We start from the raw sequence: 20,577 nt of genomic DNA, 5'->3' as shown, positions 1-20,577 counted from the left end.
ACCCTGAAAATAAGTAGACGAAAACGCTCTTCTTAACAAACCCATCCCCATGTGGAGACCACAGAGAACGAGCAAAATTTGAAATCAGTGGTCCTAGGGAGGAGCCCCTGCTCTGACCTTGGGTGTGTCCCTTACCCCCCTCTGACCTTCTGTCACCTCAGGCACAATACAGAGGTGATGACAGTGAAAACAGTAATAATAAGAGCTAACCTAGGCCACACTAGACTCTCCAAACAACCCTGTAGGGAAGTACTTGAATTATCCCCATTTCACAGATGAACAAACTGAGAGCAACAAGATAAAGAAGTTAAGTGATTTTTCCCAAAGTCACAGGGAAGATCAGATCAGATGATGCACAGGGAAGCAGTGTTCGGACTGCCCAGGTAAGGATGATGGTGAAGAATAATCATGAACTGCCAGTCTCTGCAATCACAATGCTGATCAATACAGAGGATAAAGCAATCATTCCACACCCGTAAGCTCTTCTTTTCTTCCCTCACCTCCCCTACTCCTTATCGTCCACCTCTCCCCATCCCTTCTCAACATATACACCATCAATGCCCCAGTTTTCCACCCAGTTTTCCATTCTCCCTTCTGAGGATGCTGCCAGTGGACGCACAGGAAGCCTGACTGCCAGGCACACTCAGGACAGCCCCTCCTCCTTCTCCCACCCCCCTCTTTCCTCCCTTTCACTCAGCCTGCCTGCTCTCAACAAGAGAGACATACAGTCAGTGCTGGGTAACTGCTTCTAATCACAGGTGACAGCAAGAATGTAAACAACACAAGAAACATCTAAATGCAATCCAAGTGGCAAGGAAACACCGTTCACTCTGGCTCCTCTCAAGAACGCTGCTTCCTGCCACCTCCCTTCGGAAGCTCTACTCATTAACGCCCTGTATAGGAGCCCCAGAAACCAGGAGCTTCTGGAGAACGGGAGATGGAACGCTAAGCCATAACCTTTGACTCTACTTCCTCTGGGAGGATTTTCTAGATTTGTCCAATTTTCTGTTTAAAGCAATCATTTCAATGTGTTCCTTTATGGGGGAAGGGAGGCATGGAGGTCAGAAACCCCTCTGACAATCTGTTCAAAGCTAGGAATGCCTCCCAAGAAAAGCACAAACATACAACATTTTGTGTGTCATTTCAGGGGTTCACAGACCCTCCCCCAAGTTGAAATCTATTTTCTAAAACACGGATAGGACAGTAAGAGGACAGGAGAAAAAATGAGTCAGCGCAGAGCCCTTTAAACGCTCTAGACGTGCAAAAGGGCACTGACAAGTCTGCAATCCCTGTACACGTCGAGTAAAGCTACAAGAATATTTTTTTTTTCTTTTCTGGCTCTTCAGATTGACAGTGTGCTTCTAAACTACCCCCTTCAATGCAAATTGAAAACTCAGCTGAGTAATTGCTATGAATAATTTCTACTTGGATCACTTAGTGCTCAGGTCTAGCAAAGACTAAGAAAGCCAGGATTAGAAAGGTATATCGGAACACGGGTTGGGCGTGGCTGATTTTTAACCATTCAGCATCTGGACTCTTCATGCTATGGTGGCCCTCGTCTATCTAACACAAGGGGCATGCTTCTTACACTGGGGCTCTTACCTCTGTGCCTGTTGGTTGTCTTATCAAACATCAGCATTGCGTCCTCCACCTGCAAAACAAACAATGGAGTCTGCTTTAGGAATTTTAACAAAACATATGAAATGCTATATGCCAGTGGGGAAGGCTGGTTTCCATTATCAAAGTCATAGGTGCTCATTAAAACTGATTTGAAAACACACAAAATTAGAAAGAAAAAAAAAATCACTGTCCTTTCCATCCTTCTGCCTAGAACAGCCACAGTTAACATCTGGCATATTTCCCTTCAATTTTTGCCTTAAAAAAAAAAACAAAAAACCACCTTATGCCTATTTTAATATAGTTTAAATCGTGCTATACATGGAATTTTTATCCTTTTTAAATATAACATTACAATATTGCAAATAATTCCCAGATGACTATACATCATGAATATTAACTGGTTTTTCCCCTTTATTTATTATGGTAAAATACACAAAACATAAAAATTGCCATCTTAACCATTCTTAAGTGTACAGTTCAGTGGTATTGGATACCTTCATAATGTTGAACTACCATCCCCACCATCCATGTCTGGAACTCTTGTTAGCTCGTAAAACTGAAACTTTACCCCATCAAATAATAACCTCCCATCTCCTCTGTCCCCCCAGCTCCTGGCAACCACCATTCTATCTGCTATCTCTATGATTGTACCCCTCATCCCCAGGGCAGACATCCCAAGAACCCTAGTGCTTGCCTGAAACTGTGGATGGTACTCAACCCAATATATACCATGTGTCTTCTTAGACATAAATACCTATGATAAAGTTTAATTTATACAACAGGCATGATAGAAAATTTAACAATAGTAACAAGTAATAAAACAGAGCAATTACAACATACTGTAATATAAGTTATGTGAATGTGGTCCCTCTCTTTCAAAATATCTTATTGTAAAGTTACTGATGAAGAGAGATAATATGTCCATGTGATTAGAAGAAGTGAGGTGAGTGATGTAGGCATGTGATGTAGCGTTCGGCTACTACTTATCTTCTGATAATCCACTAGGAGGAGGATCGTCTGTGTTAGGACCATGGCTGACTGCAGGTAAATGAAGCCATAATAAGGTGGGACTACAGTATCTCATATAAGTAGATTCACACAGTATTTGTCTTTTTGTGATTGGCTTATTCCATGTAGCATAATGTCCTCACGGTTCATCCATATTCCACTGCATGTATATACCACAACTTATTTATTCATTCATCCATCAATGGATTCTTGGTTTTAACTATGGTGAATAATGCCGCCATAAACACGAGTGTACAAATATCTCCTTACATCCCTGTCTTCAATTCTTTTGTATATATACCCAGAAATGAAATTGCTAGATCATATGGTAACTTTATTTTTAATTTTTGGGGGAACTGCTTGCTGTTTTCCACAAGTAGCTGCACCATTTTACATTCCTACCAACAGTGCACAAAGGCTCCAATTTCTCCACATCCTAGCTGATACTTTGTATTTTCTGGGGGATTTTTGATAGTAGTCAACCTAGTGGGTGTGAGGTATTGCAAATACTATCTTGACTGCTGTATAATATTTCATGAAGTGAGAAACTATGGCCTACTCAATTATCTTTCAGTGGATTATTTAAAATTTTTTCCAGTTATACACAATGGCAATTAATTAATTAATTAATTTATATTTTTTTTATGATAGTCACAGAGAGAGAGAGAGAACAATGGCAATTTAATATCTTGATTGCTATGAGCTGATTTGTGCCCCCCTCCAAACTTGGATGTTGGAATCTTAACCCCCAGTATCTCAGAATGTTACTATATTTGGGAACAGGGTCTTTAAAAAGGTTGAGTTAAAATGAGATCATTAGGGTGGGCCCTGATCCAGTACTGACTAGGGGGTTCTTATACGAAGAGGAAATCTCAATACAGTCAGGTATAGAGGGAAGACCACATGAGGACACAGGGAGAAGGTGGCTGTCTGCAAGCCAAGGAGAGAGAGGGTTCAGAAGAAACCAATCCTGCTGATTTTGGGCTTCCAGCCTTACAATAGTGAGAAAATAAATTTGTGTTGTTTGACCATCCAGTCTGTGGCACTTTGTTATGGCTGCCCCCACAGAGTAATACATTCATGCTAGGACCTTTTCAAAAAGATCAAAGAGAAGAGAACACCAAAGGCATCCTCTGTCTCTCTACCTATTCCTCCCTCAGTCTTTCTAGGCATCCTGCAACCGTTCCCGATGTTTCTAGCAGTAAGATTTCAGAATCTGCACTCTGTTCCCATGCAGACCTTAAGAAAGTCACACTCACTGAACCAGATTTGGCTTTGAATTCCACTCTCTGTACTTATGATCCAATTCTTTATTCTTCTTCAAAATACAAATCTTTTTGTACAGGTATTGTCCTAGCTACTCACCTGGGGACTGTACTTGGTTTAGCCAGGTGGGCAGCCTGGTCTCTTCATTCATTTTGTGCCCAAGATTGGCAGTAAAACTACAACTCAACCCATGTGGTCCCGGACAAAGCTGCTAGCCAAAGGGCTCTGTGCTTGGAGCAATTTCAGTGTGTGTGTGCGTGTGTGGTTGGGAGGGACTGAGCACTGTTCATCGGAGCTCAAAGACTCACAAATGAGTTTGGGGGCCTGAGCTAAGCCAGCTGAGAAAGGGAATCATAGCCTATTCATTCTTCACCCCTCCCAGACAACAATCTCTGATGGAGGGGAAGACACCGGGCAAAGCAATAAAAACTAGGTTTAAAATGCTGCCTCCAGACAAATCAAATCTATTTTTCTAGATGCTATCAAATAGAACAGGGGGAAAAGCAAAGTCAAGGTAAGAACGGAAGAGGGGGTAGGCAAGCCACAAACCTTGAAGGGACTGGCCTAGCTTAAAAATCCCTTCCGGAATCAGGGCCCCCCCTTTGTTGCTAAGCAACCGAGTCTGAACAAACAGGCTCCTGGGGCCTTCCCCTTCTGGTCCCCATTTCTAAAGTCAGTTACTGGGAAGAAAATGGCCTTGCATGGTGACTGCTCTGCCAGCAGGGAGCTACACTCTCTCTGTCGGGTACCAGGCTGAGGGGAGTAGGTGGTGCTAGGCTGGGGATGGGGTGACTTCACCAGATCCTGCCCCTGCACCCCCAGCCAGGCAGGCTTGATGGTCCCCCAAGCACCTGCTGAGGCCACACACACCACAGCCGTCTGCCTCCATGCACCATTCAAGCAAAACCACCAGAAGATCAACTGGTTTGTTTGCACACAGAGCAGTCACACTTGAGCATATGGTACTGCAGACTCAGACCCCAGGGCCTCGATAAGAATTCCAATGCCTGGGGTGCGGGTGGGTGGGTGTTGCGCAGGTAAACGTGACATCTGTTTCACACCCATCTCCATATTTTCTAAGATGTTTGCCAAGTGCTTATTTTGAGCTAAAAATGCCTAACAGTAAGGAAAACAGCCTCCCTTCTGTGTTGGCCATGTTTTGGTACTGAAACTCAGATCCCCTTAGGAAATAAATATTTTGAATTAAAAAAAAAAACATATTTTCAATGCCCCGCCCCCCGCCTCCCAACAGGGTGTACTTGGCTCCTTCTTTTGCTTCCAAAGTTTGGATGTTTTCTGAGCTACCCTCTCAACATTCGCTCCACCCTGGGGAGCGAGGGGGAGGATCTGTGTATGTTTTTTAGGGCAACCATTGTCGTAAAGAATAGAGCTCTTGCCTCTACAGTCCAGTTGCACAATGGGACTCGCAGGGACCTCCTGAATAGATAAAATGTCAGGGCGAAAGAAAAATTCTATTAACACTTTACAAAATAAAACATCTGAGAAATAGCTAGAGAGGAAAGAGAAAGGAAAAAAAAAAATCAATATGGATAAGACCCGGTGCTGGGGGTGGGAGTGTAGAGAAAAACTTTTCAGTGATTGCAAAACACTTATTAATTCAGAGAAGCCATCAATGCCATGGAAAGCTGGCAGAACAGCAAGAGCTGAAACGGGGAGAATTTGAATATACAAAGACTGAATAGAATGAAAAACACGGCCTCACATACGGGGCTGGTTCTCACGGTTCTGTGTGAATCAAACAGAAGCAGCTTGTGTGAGTCTGCAGCACGGGGGACCGAGGAGCACAGTCAGGGTAACTGGCACTCAACCCCAGGGAGAGCAAACTGATAACTGTGTCTGTCTGTCTGACACACACACACACACACACACACACACACACACACATACACAGGAAACCCAGGTAGATCAGTGGCTATGTGGAGTCATCCACTTCAATGTGAACCCCAGACCTCATCTGGGGGTGCTAGAACACAAAAAGTTGGGGGCTCGATACAGGAATTTTTCTGTCAAGTAGAAAACACCATTAATTCTTGTTAGAGGGACATCTGGGTGGCTCAGCGGTTGAACATCTGCCTTCAGCCCAGGGTGTGATCCTGGAGACCCGGGATCAAGCCCCACGTCGGGCTCCCTACATGGAGCCTGCTTCTCCCTCTGCCTGTGTCTCTGCCTCTCTCTCTCTCTGTGTCTCTCATGAATAAATAAATAAAATATTAAAAAAGAAAATTCTTCTTAGAGGTCTCCTGAAGACTAGCAGTAGTATTTATTTTGTGTTGGCAGTGCCCTTACCAGGCTTATATTATTTCTTTGGGCCTAATGGCTCGGGGCAGGAGTGTCCCTGGAGGGGCCGAGAAGGAGAGGAGATATCTGAACCTAGCATACTTTGTCTCACATCTTGGCACATGCTTGGTCTGTTTTGAGAGAAGGAGCTCGCTCCAACCTTGAGGCATACCTTTTAATAACTTAGGGCAGGTTCAAATGCAGCCTGACATCTTAGGGGTATATCTTTATGAAGGAAAAGGCAAGGTAAAATAACTTTTAAATAAGATGGCTGGGGATGTCCCCCCACCTTGCCCCCATTTGTCTCAACACCAGAAAGTCTTCAACATGTATTTCTGCCTATCCTCAGGTTCGGACCACAATGTAGCATCCTCGGAAGCGTGTACCATGCACACAGCACATCTGAGAGTCAGGAAGCTACGCCGTTGGTCTTTAAGGCCCATGGGGGTTGAGGTAGGGCTTCTCAAACTTCATTCACGTCAGAACCACCTGACTTGTTAAAACACAGATCTCCTAGACCTCATCCCTAGAGTGTCTGATGCTATGGCACTTGGATTTCCAAAGAGTTCCTGGGTGATACTTATGTAGTTGCTCGCCTGTGGTCCCCACTTTCTGTGAGAAATAAGAACAAAGGTTAAAGGCACTGGTCTCAGCTGCTTCCTTCTCTTTGTACACACTTCAGTGCTCAGTACATGGAATCAAATTTCTCCTCCAGAAGCAGCTGATACACTTTGGTGTGGCAGCAGTCCTCCCCTTTGTCCCTTGTCTCTCATCCATTTATATCCTAAGTCCCTGAAAATAATGATAGTAGAACCTATGATGGCAGAGATGACACGAAGAGGGACTTCTTTATGACAACCAAGCTGTCCCTGTATCCAATGCAAGAAAAATTTGGATTCTATCAGGATGATATAAACTCTCCCTCTAACAGATAAACTCTAGCTAAGGTCTACACCACCCAGCCAACTCAATCTTGATTAGAAAATGGAGCTGGTGTTAACTTTATTTACTTGTGTGTGACATACATTTATCAAGCACTCATTCATTGCAGAGCATTGGCCAAAGTACAAATAGGAGGCACATTATATCGGTCCCTGGTACACTGCTGGCATTAATGGTCTCACGTCCTTTATTCTGTAATTTTGCAGTTTTTTCTCCCCAAAGAGGCAGAGTGGATCTCTCCATCCCATGTATCTGAACTTGACTTCTTACGGTCAACAAAATGAGGTGGAGGTATGCCTGTTTTGGGTCTGCCCCAGAGAGGGTTTTCGTGTTTCTGCTTGTTCTCTCTTGGACCTCTGCCATCACCAAGAGAAGGGCATGCCCAGGCTAGTCGGCTAGAGGATGGGAGGCATGTGGAGCTGAGCCAAGTCGCTTTAGCTGCCCAAGCCAAGGATGGCCTAGGTGAGCTGACAGTCAATCTCAAAACATGCAAGTGAGCCCAGCCAAGATCAGCAGAACCACTCCCACTCTAGACAGTTGAAATAAATAGCTATTGTCTGCCACTGAGGTTTTTGTGGTTGTTTGTTACACAGCATTCTTGTGGCAATAGGTAACTTATACATGGTTCCCCCACCACCACCTTTTTAAAGATTTTAATCTATTGGAAGATACACAGGCAGTCTCAAAGACTACTGGACAATGAACAAAGGCAAGAAAAGAACTGGAAGTAACTGGAGGTAAAACGTGGAATGTGGGCTGAGTATGAAACTATCAAGTTACATATTCCAAGTGGAATACAGGTATTAGGGTGGGAAGGGACTACTTCTCACCCCAGCAGCAAGGTTGAAGACAGAGATCCTAGAAGTGCCAGGAGAAATTGGCAACACGTTTCTCACTAAATGAGCACCATGAAAATCAGCAATAATTAGCACTCAAGTCAGTGGGTGATGCCTCTCTAATCCTAATTCATTTAATGAATGAACGAACCCTCTTTATAATGAGTCAAAAGGTTCATTGTGAGCCAGGCATTCTTGCTGGGTGAATTTAGAAGTAGCCAGTTGGTATTGACCAGATCCAGAGGTGGGACTTTAGCCAGCCCAACTCATGTGACAGCTGAAGAGGAAACCTTTCAGGTCACAAAGCAAAAAAGCTCCTAGAAAGAGAGGTAAAAAATTCTGTCGGTCAACCCTGCTGGCCAAAGGTTGGGAGCCTAGTGTACCCTCAGACCACTATTTCTTCTGCCTAGAGTTTTGGCTCTCCAAGTACACAGCAGGGGAGTGAAGCTGATTTGGGGACACAGAAAACTTGTCCCCAGGAGGAACCTAATGGGAATCAAGTTACCGGTACTAACTCTGCAGGTGCTAGGAGGCAGCAGAGGTGGCAGGCAACGTTGTACAAAGCATGGGTAGGACCCAAGGTCTAATCCAGCTCTACTGGGATCTTGTGGAGGACAAATCACCTCCCTTCTCTGTCCTTAGTTTCTCACTATGAAAGGAGGAAAGTATGAGATGGCGACCTAAGATCCACTAGAAAAGACTCTGCCTAGAATGCTAAAACAGACTACAGAGCCTGTGAGGACAACAAATTCACCACTGGTCTTTCACAAACTCTGTTCTGTCAGGGCGTTCCAGAGCTTTGCTGTGGCCAACACACGCTGAGAAACTTCCCACTCCTCTTGGGATCCAAATATGTACACCCACATGCCATACGAATCAAGAACAAAGCAGGAAATGGCACTTCAAATGATCCTTAATTTATCTGGTCAGACACAGTAAGGAAAAGGAAGGGAAAGAAAAAAAAAAAAAAAAAAGAAGCCCAGCTCTTCAAACTCCCCCAGAACAAATGCCCTTGAATTTCGCTTCCTGCTCCCACTCAAACACTTCAAGAGTTAGTTTAAATAAACGCCCATAAATGCGATACCATGATACTGTAGTGTGTAGGGCTTAGCAGACTTTATTATGCTCTATAAACTCGAGGCACATAAAGTCACAAGACTGGAGACTCGTATAGGAGGCAGACTGCCCAGGACAGAGGAGCCGGGTATCGGTGCTGGAGACGGAGGTGGTCCTATCTGGGGCTGTTTCAGGATACTGGATGGCAATGCTCTCCGCTTCTCCTCCAAGCAGCCTGGACAGACACAAAACCTGCTCCTGCCCCAAAGGTGTCTTAGTTTATTGAAATGAGACTTTCCAGTATGCTCTGGCCTTGCAAAGAGTGAGGTTGGTCTGTCTAATCATCTCTCCAAAGAAAGGATGGAAGGGGAAAAGAGGCCAGAAGATCCCATTTAGTTCATCACACTGGTTTTTAACCTTGACTGCTCCCCAGGATCACCTGAAGAACTTTTAAAATCCAACACCCGCCCCCCTGCTGCCGAGGCCACACCCCCACCTGCTAAATCAGATCTCTGGAAGGGGGAGCCTAGTAGAGCAGTGTTTAAAGCTCCTTAGTGATCCCAGGGGCAGCCAAAGCTGAGAATCCCTGTTCTAAATGGCTAAATACAGCTGAGCTGAGCCTTAATCACAGCCTATGTGTGTGTCACAGAGCAAGCTGGTGGCAGAAGTGGAAACGGCAGAGGGGTCCCAGGAATAAACAGGCCCTAAGGAAAAGGGGGACTAACCAGGCTTTGGCTGCCTATAGATCGGCTATTTACCCCCTGCCAGAAAAGTCAGGTGCAGGCTGGTCTTTAGTCACAGGTTGCTTTTGGGGAGCTCTCCCTGTCTTGTCTTGGTCTTAGGACAAGACAGCAAAAGCTCTGTCCTGGAAGAAGCTCAGCATGGCCAAAAACTGAACAGAGGACTTTAGAAAACCTAATGAAACTGTTGCTCTTGGGGCACCTGGGTAGCTCAGTGGTTGAGTGTCTGCCTTCGGCTCAGGGTGTGATCCCAGGGTCCCGGAATCGAATCCCACCCACATCAGGCTCCCTGCATAGAGCCTGCTTCTCCCTCTGCCTGTGTCTCTGCCTCTCTGTGTCTCTCATGAATAAGTAAGTAAAATCTTTTAAAAAGTTGCTCTTCTCCCACTGTCACCAAGATTTTCACTAATACTATTACTGCTCTGGTCCTTACAACGATCCGCGGAGACAGGGACAAGTACAAATTCTTCAGTATTCTCACTGGCTATCCTAGAGCTGGCAGGGGCTGGGCCCAGGACTGAGCCACTGGTCTAGGAGTCCAGAGCTCACCCTGCCAGCCTCTGCCTGCCTGCCCATCTCAGATTCTTGTCACTCCCTTGCCGTTGGCATGCAAGCTTCTCAGCCGCCCCCAGCCTCCGTGTGTTTTCTCCTGCAAGGCTGCCACCACAGAAGCACTCAGGGTTTTGTAGTTGCTGCCCCTTTGGCCCTCTGCACTTCATCCCATGGGTCCAGAAATTTTAGGTTGCATCTACTGGAAATATTTTAACAAGCCCATGCCTGTAACTAAGTAACAAGAGAAATATCTGCTGAGTTTCTCTTAAACATTTTTTTTACAGTAAAGTATACATAAAATTTGCCATTTTATCCATTTTTTACTGGTACTCAGTGCAGTATGTTAAGTACACTTCCTAAACTCTTCATAGAGGGCTCCCAGGTACGGCCAGAAAGTCCTGTCCCTGTTGGCAAGACTCTTCCTTACCAGCACCATTTTACCCTACTTTTACTTTTCTTTTTATTCTTGTGGGGTCATTCCATTTTCCCATTTCACTTAGCAAACAAACACCCCCAGTGTTGGTCTGACAGCAGTTATGAATTTAACAAATGGACACTTGCCCACAGGAACTGAAGAGTGTGGGGTCTCTGAACAGCTCTATCCTGGAGATCGGACATTTTCTTTACCTAGAGGCAGAGCCTCCTGCTCAGGGGTTCTGCTATTAATTGCAGAAGTTAATAGCACGCTCTGAGTTACGAAATGCCTATTCTCCACCTCCCCCTGCCAAGAAACAATGATTATTGTAATAGCTTACTGGCTATTAAGCACTTACTTACTGCTGCTTAATAGGCAAATGCAAAGCTCATTTAATTATCAAAATAGCTCTGAGGGAGATATTATCATACCCATTATACAGGTGAGGAAGTTATGATGATCAGGTGACCTGCCTAGCATCATATATGCTATAACTGGTGGAGCCAGGATTTTTTTTTTTAAGACTTTATTTATTTATTCATGAGAGGCACAGAGAGAGGAAGAGAGAGGCAGAGACACAGGCAGAGGGAGAAGCAGGCTCCATGCAGGGAGCCCGATCTGGGACCCCAGGATCACGCCCTGACCCAAAGGCAGACGCTCTACCACTGAGCCACCCAGGCGTCCCGGAGCCAGGATTTAAAACCAGACACGTTCCTATATCTTCCCACTGGCGTCCCTTAATGGTGTTCTCGTTTTTGAGTCCTTAGGGTTCAGTGTACTGTCACTGTCTCCTGAAACAACACACAAACACTGCCTTAAAGCTCTAACAGAGGGCAGCCCCGGTGGCCCAGTGGTTTAGCGCCGCCTTCAGCCCGGGATGTGATCCTGGAGACCCAGGATCAAGCCCCACGTCGGGCTCCCTGCATGGAGCCTGCTTCTCCCTCTGCCTGTGTCTCTGCCTCTCTTTTCCTCTCTCTGTGTCTCTCATGAATAAATAAATAAAATCTTTAAAAAATTTTTAAAAAGCTCTACCAGAAAGTTAAGAAGAATGAAGAGGTAATCCCAGGAAGACAGACATGTGTGGTCTTGGGTGGCCTCAGAACAGGAGGGGGCAATTAGAGAGGTAAAGGAAAAGGCGGTAGAGGGGGTCTTGTGCTTCTAGATTGGCAAACTCAGAAAGCCTGTAGAACACTGGGCTGTTCCATGGTCACGGACTAGCTGGTGGCAGAGCTGGAACTGGTGGAGGGGTCCCAGAACTCAGTTTGAGGCTCAGCGCCTGTGAGCCCCTGCTGTGCCTGAGAACGCTGTGTGCCCTGCTTCCCAGGATTGTTACACAGGCTCCCATGGTGGCTCCTGAGTACCGAATACGCAGAATACTGTCATCATGACAGACACTGTCACTGCCCCATCACTGGCAATCTCCCTGAAGAGCTGGCTCAGGATGCACTTACACCCACGTGCTCAAGCACGCACGCAGACGCACACACTCCACGCATCCAGCTCTGTGCGTCTTTCCACTGCCAATGGGTCATGTCAAGGGACAGCCACTAACAGAACGCTGGTTCTGTGGGAGAACAGTCCCAGGAGGCTCCAGCTCACACCCAAGCAGGGAAAGCAAGAGTCTGTGCAAAGTGTGGTTGGGGCGGGGGCTCCATTTGGGCTGAGCAGGTGAAGCCTGGTGTCCAGCACCATCCTGGAGGGTGGGGCAGGAGGTTCTCTTGGGGAGACACCTGAGCCAGGGCTCAGACAGGAGGCGGCAGAGGAAGGGAGGTGGTGTGAGAAGGACACCAGGAGAGGCTGGGCATGAGCAGTTGGAGGAGAAGCAGTTGGTTCCGGCGGGCTTGACAGCTGTCACACGGAAATGGCATCTGGCCTAACGGCCTCTTGTGAGAGGTGCCTTCGAGTGGCGGCTGCTGTGCTCTGGAAATCCACGGCCTGTTTACAGCATTGGTTGTGCGTGCGTGCGTGCATGCAAGTGTGTGCTGGGAGTGGAGGGGGGAGACAGGCAGGCTGCCTAATGCTCCTGTCTCCCCCCTCCAGCCTCTCCCCATCAGGCCTCACCTACCGTGAAAAAGGCCCAAACCTGCCAGCTCCAGAGGAGACAGGCAAATCATTAGTGGAGCACTGATGTGCCGTAACACTCTCTTGCATTCCCATTAAACAAATACTAAACTGCTAATTGCCAAAATAGATCTCCACGACTCTGACCGAACAGGGGAAGGGTTTATAATTACCAAGTGTGAAAATGCACAGCCTGTAAATAACCACCTCATCTGTCCTAATATGGGCTGATATTGATGGGCATGAAATAAACATCAGGACCAAATGGAAAAATCATCCACATCTCCTGTGGCCAATGTAATCTCGAATGGTGACAAGCGTAGCTGCAGCCATACGCTTGGGGAGAGGTGAAAAAGAAGTTCTGCAGGCTGGGAAACCTAGGTCCCAAACCTGATTTGAGTCCTTTGGGCCATGTGCATCTTCTTTCCGCTGGAAAACGGGGAGGGTAAATGGCATGGTTTGATGATGGGCTGGGAGGTTTGTTCGTACCCAGGAAAGGCCAGGGTCTGGGACAGGAAACTCATGAGTGCATGACCCTCTAGGACATGGCTTCAGAGCCTCTCTGCCTTCAGAGCCCCTTTAACAGAATGGCTGGTGAGGATAGAGGATGGGGGGTAGGTTTGCCAAGGTGACACATTTACTCGTTAAGCCACGAGGAAGGCTCTACTGTCTGCCCAACACAAAGAGTTGCAGAGGATGGATGAAAAGAATGGGGGTTTGGAGTGACCCTTGGGCTTTCAGACGACCCATGCCACAGTGTCTCCTCTCCTCCACTGTCCCCAGCTACTGGGATGGGAGGCAGACTGGTCCAGTAGACTCCAGAGCCCCACTTCTCTCCCTGACTGCACCTGAGGGGGGTGAGAGGATGTGCCAGAGGTCACAGGGACATCGTGCAGTGTCCTGAAGCACAAGCTCTTCTTCTCTGCCAGCCTGTGATTCTGAGGAATTCAGTCAGCCTTGGAGTGGTTGTTGGTAACCAGAGGAGGTTCTGTTCCTCTCAGAATCACAGACTTTGGGAGTTAGAAGTGACCCAGAGGTCACCTCTCCACTTCCCACCCGGTGCAGGAATCCCTTCTCCAAGGCTCTTTTGAACCCTTTCTGGAGCTTCAAAGGCCCGGAGCGTCTCTGCCCCACCCCCTCGGTCGGCTGCTCAGGCCTGAATTCAGCGCAGTGGCACTTAGATGCCTGAAATAGCAGCTTCCTCTGATCTAAAGCCCAATTTTGGCAGACAGCAGAATCCTGTGAACTTCATGGCATCAGGCACCTGAATCAGAGCACCAAGGACCACCAATCTCAAAGCCGCTTAATGGGGCTGAAGAATCTGAAGAAGCTCCTGCTCCTTCACCACTGGGCAGCCTGAGAGCCAATCTCCTCATCTCCTCCCGCGCCACCCCCCCACCCTGGGGTCCCTGAAGTCACCCCAGGACCCTGGGTCAAAGCCCCAGTTCTAGCCCTGACCCAATGACTTTATGAAATATAAACAAATTAAAGAAAGTCTGTGCTACATACTATGTTTAAAGGAACCCTACTTTGTTACTTTTAAAAGTTCCCAAAGTGTCTTCAAATAATGGCTAACCAAATGCCGCCAAGAACAAAGTTCAAGTGCGGTAACAGGCTACAGGATTCGGTTACTTGGCCAAGTTACTTCTTGTTCAGAGAAGATCGTAAAATCTCTGAGCTGGAAAAACTCCAAAACATAAAGGAGTCCAGCCTGGGCTGGAGTGGTGGAGCAGAAGGAGCCCGGTGTGGCATCCAAAGTCCCGCATTCAAATCCTGCCCCACCATTTCCACCTACACACAATCTCAAGGCAAGGCTTTCCAAGGCGGCTCAGTTTTCTTGTGTGTAAAAGGGGTGATGATCGTTATTAACTTTCACCCGGCTTGGTTAGTAGAAACAGTTAACGTAACCATACAGGAAAGCACTCAGCCAGTGGTCAATGGCTGCTCTTTGCTACTGCCAGTACACAGCATACAGTGGAGCTCAAGAGATGTCCGTTAGTTGAGGACTGCGTGACGGCCTAATAGACTGTACTCATGACCACCAGCTCCGATTCTTAGAGAGACCAGTGCAGGTGAGCGAGGTTTACCCTCATCAGGACACCTTGCTCTATGTACTGTGCTATGATGAGTTGTATGCAAATAAAGCATAGTTTACAGAGCGAGGGGAACCAAAGGACAAGCTGTGGTGCATCCTAGAGTGGAGTACTCCTCGAAATAAAAAGAAACAAACTACTGGTACGCAGCTTGGATGGATCTCAAGGGAATTATGCTGACTGGAAAAAGTCAATCTCAAAGGCTTATTCCATACTGTATGATTCCATTTCTGTAACATTCTCAAAATGACAAAATTACAGGGATGGAGAACAGAATGGTGGTTGCCAGGGGTTAGGGTGTGGGAATTTCTACATGGTGATGGGATGCTTTGCACCCAGATCATGGGGACAGTCACTCCAACCCACACACGTGAGGGATTCCAAAGAACTGTGCGTGTGTGCATACATGCCCACATCCACACAGACGCACAAGCATGCACATGTGCACACACACATACACACACATACACACAGAGGAGTGGCTGTTAAAACTGATGATGTACCAGCATCATTTCCTGGTTTTAACAATGTGCTATGGTTATAGGAGATATTATCATTGTGGGAAGCTGTGTGAAGGGTGCACAAGAGCTCTTTGTACTATTTTTACAACTTTCTGTGAGTACTACACTATTTAAAAATAAAAATTTGTAATAATTTTTTAAAAACCACAAGGGGGCTCATTATTTCAAGAAATTCACTAGCAGATCAGTTTATAAAGCAAATAACAATGCCCTAATTTCTCTTAATTTGGATAAAGTAGACATATATAAGGAACACTTATCATAGAGAGATGGGATCCCTTAACCTGTGTCTTGTATGTGGCATGGGCAGAAGCACTCTGAAATATTACTTTGTCACACAAGCATCTGTGTTGATAGCCTCCACTACCTTCCCTGGCACCCAGCAAGCCCACAGCACCTACTGGAGAAACTAATACAAAAATGAGTGTACAGGGGCACTTGGATGGCTCAGTGGTTGAGCATCTGCCTTTGGTTCACGGTGTGATCCAAGGGTCCTGGGATCGAGTCCCACATCAGGCTCCCTTCAGGGATCCCACTTCTCTCTCTGCCTTTGTCTCTCTCTGTGTCTTTCATGAATAAATAAATAAAATCTTTTTAAAAAATGAGTGTACAGTAAGTACTTCCTGATTATATTTCAGAAAGATTTTGCAGGATAAAGAAAAAAATTCAGACAGAAAAGAGCCTCATGGCTAGTGGTTCCAAAGTTTCCTTTTTTAAGCCAGCGAGATCCTCTTTCTTTTTTGAAATGCGGATATTACAGGTCTTAGGATATTTCATAGGACAACAAATTATACTTATTACTGTGTTTGGAGTGTGGGAATGTATTTATCAACACTTACCATAATTGTAAATTGGGGCTGTTGGCAGCATGAGGTGGCCAGGGACTGAGTGAGTTGGGGTACGTTGTCTAAACCCAACATTTCAGTTGGCCGGCATGCTGTTTGGGATGGAATAACTGTTGACGTCTGATAGATTTTCTTTTTTTAAGATTTTATTTATTCATTCATGAGAGACACAGAGAGAGAGAGGCAGAGACACAGGCAGAGGGAGAAGCAGGCTCCATGCAGGGAGCCCGACGTGGGACTTGATCCCGGGACTCCAGGATCAGGCCCTGGGCCAAAGGCAGGTGCTAAACCGCTGAGCCACTCAGGGATCCCCTTCTTGCCTTCTTTTCTTTCTTTTTAGGTCCTGATAGATTTTTTGAAGTACAGGCACAGCTCATCTTACTGTGCTTCACTTTACTGCACTTCATAAGTACTGTAACTTTTACAAATTGGTTTGTGGCAAAGCCGCGTACATCAAGTCTATCGGTACCATTTTTTTGATAGCATTTGCTCATTTCACGTGCCCGTGTCACGTTTTGGTAATTCTCACAATATTTCACGCTTTTCCATTATTATCATATTTGTTATGGTGAGATCTGTGATCAGAGGTTAGGACTCGCTAAAAGCTCAGATGATGGTGAGCACATCTTAGCTAGTATTTCTAAATACTATATTCTTGTATTTTATACATTTTATCTTTTAAATATTAAATATATTTGTTAATTCATTAAATATGTTTAACTTATTAACTTACTAATACATTTATTTGTATAATTTATATGTTATGAATAGAAAAGGGTTTTTTTTAAGATTTTATTTATTTATTTATGAGAGAGACAGAGAGGCAGAGAAAGAAGCTGGCTCCCTGGGGGGAGCCTGATGCAGGACTTGATCCCAGGACCCCGGAATCATGACCGGAGCCAAAGGCACTCAACCACTGAGCTTTACACTGAGAAAAGTGTAAGGTAGAGTGTTTGGACATAATTTAACTGCACACTTAAAAGACTACAGGATAGTGTAATATAGTGTAAGTATAACTTTTATATGCATCAGAAAACCAAAAAATTCCTTTGGCCTGCTTTCCTGTGACCTGCAAGTGTGCTTGTAATGAGGTGAACTTGAGGACCCCACGTCCCTGTCACTGACCCCTTCTGGCCCCCTCCCGATGTCCAAGGGATAACTGAGATCTCTACAAATGAGGATGGACAGAAAAACCAACTCTACGACTCCTTAAAGGGTAAAAAAGAAGGGAGGGTGAAAACCCTCATCTACCCTTACCAAAAAAAAAAAAAAAAAAGTACCAATTCAAGCTGCTTCAAGACCCAACAAGCATTTTTTTCTTTCATTTATTTCTACATCAACACTCTGAAGGATAAAGATCTTTCTCATTTCAAGAGCTGTCAATTTGCTTTAGCACCATGTGTTTCATCTGTTTGAGGTAAAGAGGAATTACAAAGCAGGCAAATGAAATAATGCACTGCAATCTAACATATTTTGGCAATTCAAATTGGGACCAGGGAAAAAGGAAATTAAACAGGAATGACAGGCCACACAGCACACCTGTGCTGTACCCCACGGGCCCACCCTGCCTCTTCCCTCCGCTCACTAACTTTGTGATTTGATGAAGTCTTCAGTTCTTTGCTGCAAAATGTACTATTTGCTGCACCCCTAATTCTTCAAATCATTTATACATGTTGCACAACTCATACAATATTTTGCTTTCTGAAGCAGAAAAACCTCTTAGCTGCTGGAAAACTGTCAGGTGCTGTTACTTTAAATACCCCTGTGAAAGAGCACAGGAGCCAGCAGCACATTTGTAGATTTACTGCCCTTCCCCATATAAATTAACAAAGACAAATGTTTGCCACATGCCAGACTGTAAGAAATCCTTACCCCGTCAAGCCCAAGGGGTCCATTACAACGAACTTAATAAATAAAAGGAAGCCTTAATCTCCTCTTGCGGTCCTCCTCTGCCAGCGATGACACCCTATGAAGATTTTTGGCTAATTCATTTACATTTCTTTTTGTTTTTAATTAAATTGCTCAGATCTGTAATTTTTCCCCACTTAAGCTCAGGGCTGGGGATTTTTGAGAGAATGATGGGAATTTCCAGGGCCAAGATGCCTCGGGAGATGTCAGGTGCTCTGTGATACTCAGGAACCTGACCATGACCATCATAGGTGAACTACAAGGAGCTGGTCAGAGCTCCCAGAGTAAAAGGATCCCCCCACCCTGCCCCCTACCCCTTGCCCCCATGCCTACCCACCACCACTACCAATTTGAAATCAAATCATTAATGGGATCACCTGTGGTACTTTGGCAGACTCCCAGCTGACTCAAGGTTTATAAAAGGCATTGCCATTCTTCTGCCAATGATGCAGGTACCCACAAACCGTGTTTATTGCGGCACCAGGACCTGGGTTCCAGAGCTACTGATGAGGCACCTCTTGGCAGTATCGACTAGTGGGAAAGGCCAAAAGCTCTGGAGTCAGACTCCCTGGGCTTAGATTCTGGCTCCACCACTCACCAGCTGCGTGATCTTGCACAGGTTTCTCAACCCTTCTGTGCCCCTGTCTTCACCTCTAAGTTGGTACTTATGTCATAGTGCTGTTATGAGCATTAAGAGGAGTTCATTCACATGTAGCCTTCTGGCACACATAAAGAGCTAAATAGACATCCCCCATTACTGTCACTTGAGTGAGCCGGTCAGGAGTAAATGTCTAACGTTCCTCATTGTACCTAAGGCACTTCCTATGTCAACTGTTAGGATATTGACGCCAAATGAAATTAAAACCCACGGAGAGGGTGGCTTTACCTGAGCAAGCAGTACCAAGGGTAAAATGACGTGCTTGAACTGGCCACAATCTCGACCATCTGTCCAGCCCTCCCTGCCATGGGGGCTCAGACGTGTGGAAAACCAGCTGAGAGAAACAGGCTGGTGCTAGCAAGCTCACACATGGCCTGTGCTACTTGCGACCAAATTGTCACTAATACTGGTTTAGCTTCTAAGTCCTGTGGTGAGGAAATTAACTCACTGAGGCCGCTGGCCCTCCACACCTGAATCTGATGATCTTCTGTACCATCCTGCACCTGTGAGGCTGATGTCACCAGGTATCAACAGGTGATGAGAGCTTCAGAGGCCTCATCTTCCAGCCTAGGCCAGTGACCACCCTAACAACTGGGCTGGATGAGTGCCCTTCATCAAATGGGTAGCTTTTAACTCAGAAAAAAAGTTTGTCACAGGTGATGCTGCTACCTTTAAAATTCATTCATTAAAAAAAAAAAGTTCAGTCAACACATAGTCACTGTGAGTCCACTTTATTAAGCACAAAGATGGTAAAATGAGGAAGGCCTGACTGCCGTTCCTGAGGTCCAGAGGGGCAGAAAGTCACTGCTGGATTGGTGACAAATGCTCTAAGAGCGGCATAACCCCCCACAGGGCACGCATAGACATTCTGTAGTGTTTAATCATACATTCATGTCCTCTGGGGCTCTGGAAACTCAAACTAAAAATGACACTAACTTAGCTAGAGGAGAAAGACAGTTGGTCGTGGACATGGTGGGAAGGCATTCTAGGCAAAGAGGCGCCAAAGGCTGGAACAGGAACCAAAGGTCTGGAGGGAAATATAAGCCCATGCCACCATCAGTGTGGGCCTGGCCCACATGGGCCACGGAAGGGGAGATGACCCCAGACCGCTGTCCTGAGGGTGTGGTCCTGGCTTTTCAGAAAGGAGCCAGAGGGCACAAGAGGAAGTCAGAGAGCCCACACACAGTCCTGGCCAAAACCAGCCTCCCTAAATATACTGGCGGGAGATTCAACAGTGCTAGCTGAGGGGTCAGGGGCTTCATTGTCTGCTGCCCGTAGTTATGCAATGGGTCAGGGGCAGAGCCTGGAGTTAGCAGATGGCATCACCCCAGTGAGGGCATCACTGTGAACAACAGAACAAGGTAGGAAAGAATCTGTCTTCTCAAGGCAATACCAGACCCAAGGAGCATCCCCTGTGGAATCAATGGAATCATTGGAGCCCCATGGCTGCAAAGCTGAGGAGCTCCCATGTCCTTGCAGGCCCCATCTCAGGCATTCGGGAAGGAGAGAGAACTATTTTAGCTCAGCGAGCCTTTCCTCTAACTCTGGGTGTGTAGGGGTAGGGGTGGGGAGATCTACTCAATTTATTTGAGTGAGTGGATCACCACTCTTCTTTTCATTATATTAATTTCTTGTTCAAAGTGTGTTAATCTGGATTCCTTGCTCCATGGATCAGTACCCTTATGCCTGTGTGCTCCTACTGGAGGGTAAGTTCCCTGAGAGCAGGGACCTTCTGGATCACTCCCAGGACCCTTCTCT

The 20,577-nt window shown here is 46.0% G+C and overlaps 1 protein-coding gene across 21 annotated transcripts in view; it reads right to left on the bottom strand.

Moving 5' to 3' along the window:
* The window catches only part of MSI2 (musashi RNA binding protein 2), a 391,492-nt gene that overhangs the window by 143,378 nt on the left and 227,537 nt on the right, over positions 1-20,577 (bottom strand). For all 21 annotated transcript variants that reach the window (XR_007412955.1, XR_007412956.1, XR_007412957.1 and 18 more), the window contains exon 7: positions 1,603-1,651. Coding sequence is in view for 18 of the 21 variants with exons in the window: in XM_025439695.3 (XP_025295480.1) it covers positions 1,603-1,651 (49 nt within the window). In the remaining 3 variants the exon portion in view is untranslated. The remainder of the gene's footprint in view (positions 1-1,602; positions 1,652-20,577) is intronic.

The sequence above is a fragment of the Canis lupus genome, chromosome 9 (assembly GCF_003254725.2).
Source record: "Canis lupus dingo isolate Sandy chromosome 9, ASM325472v2, whole genome shotgun sequence".
Lineage (NCBI taxonomy): Eukaryota > Metazoa > Chordata > Mammalia > Carnivora > Canidae > Canis > Canis lupus.
Note: the sequence above shows the minus strand (reverse complement) of the source record. Positions and strands in the feature narration are given on the sequence as shown.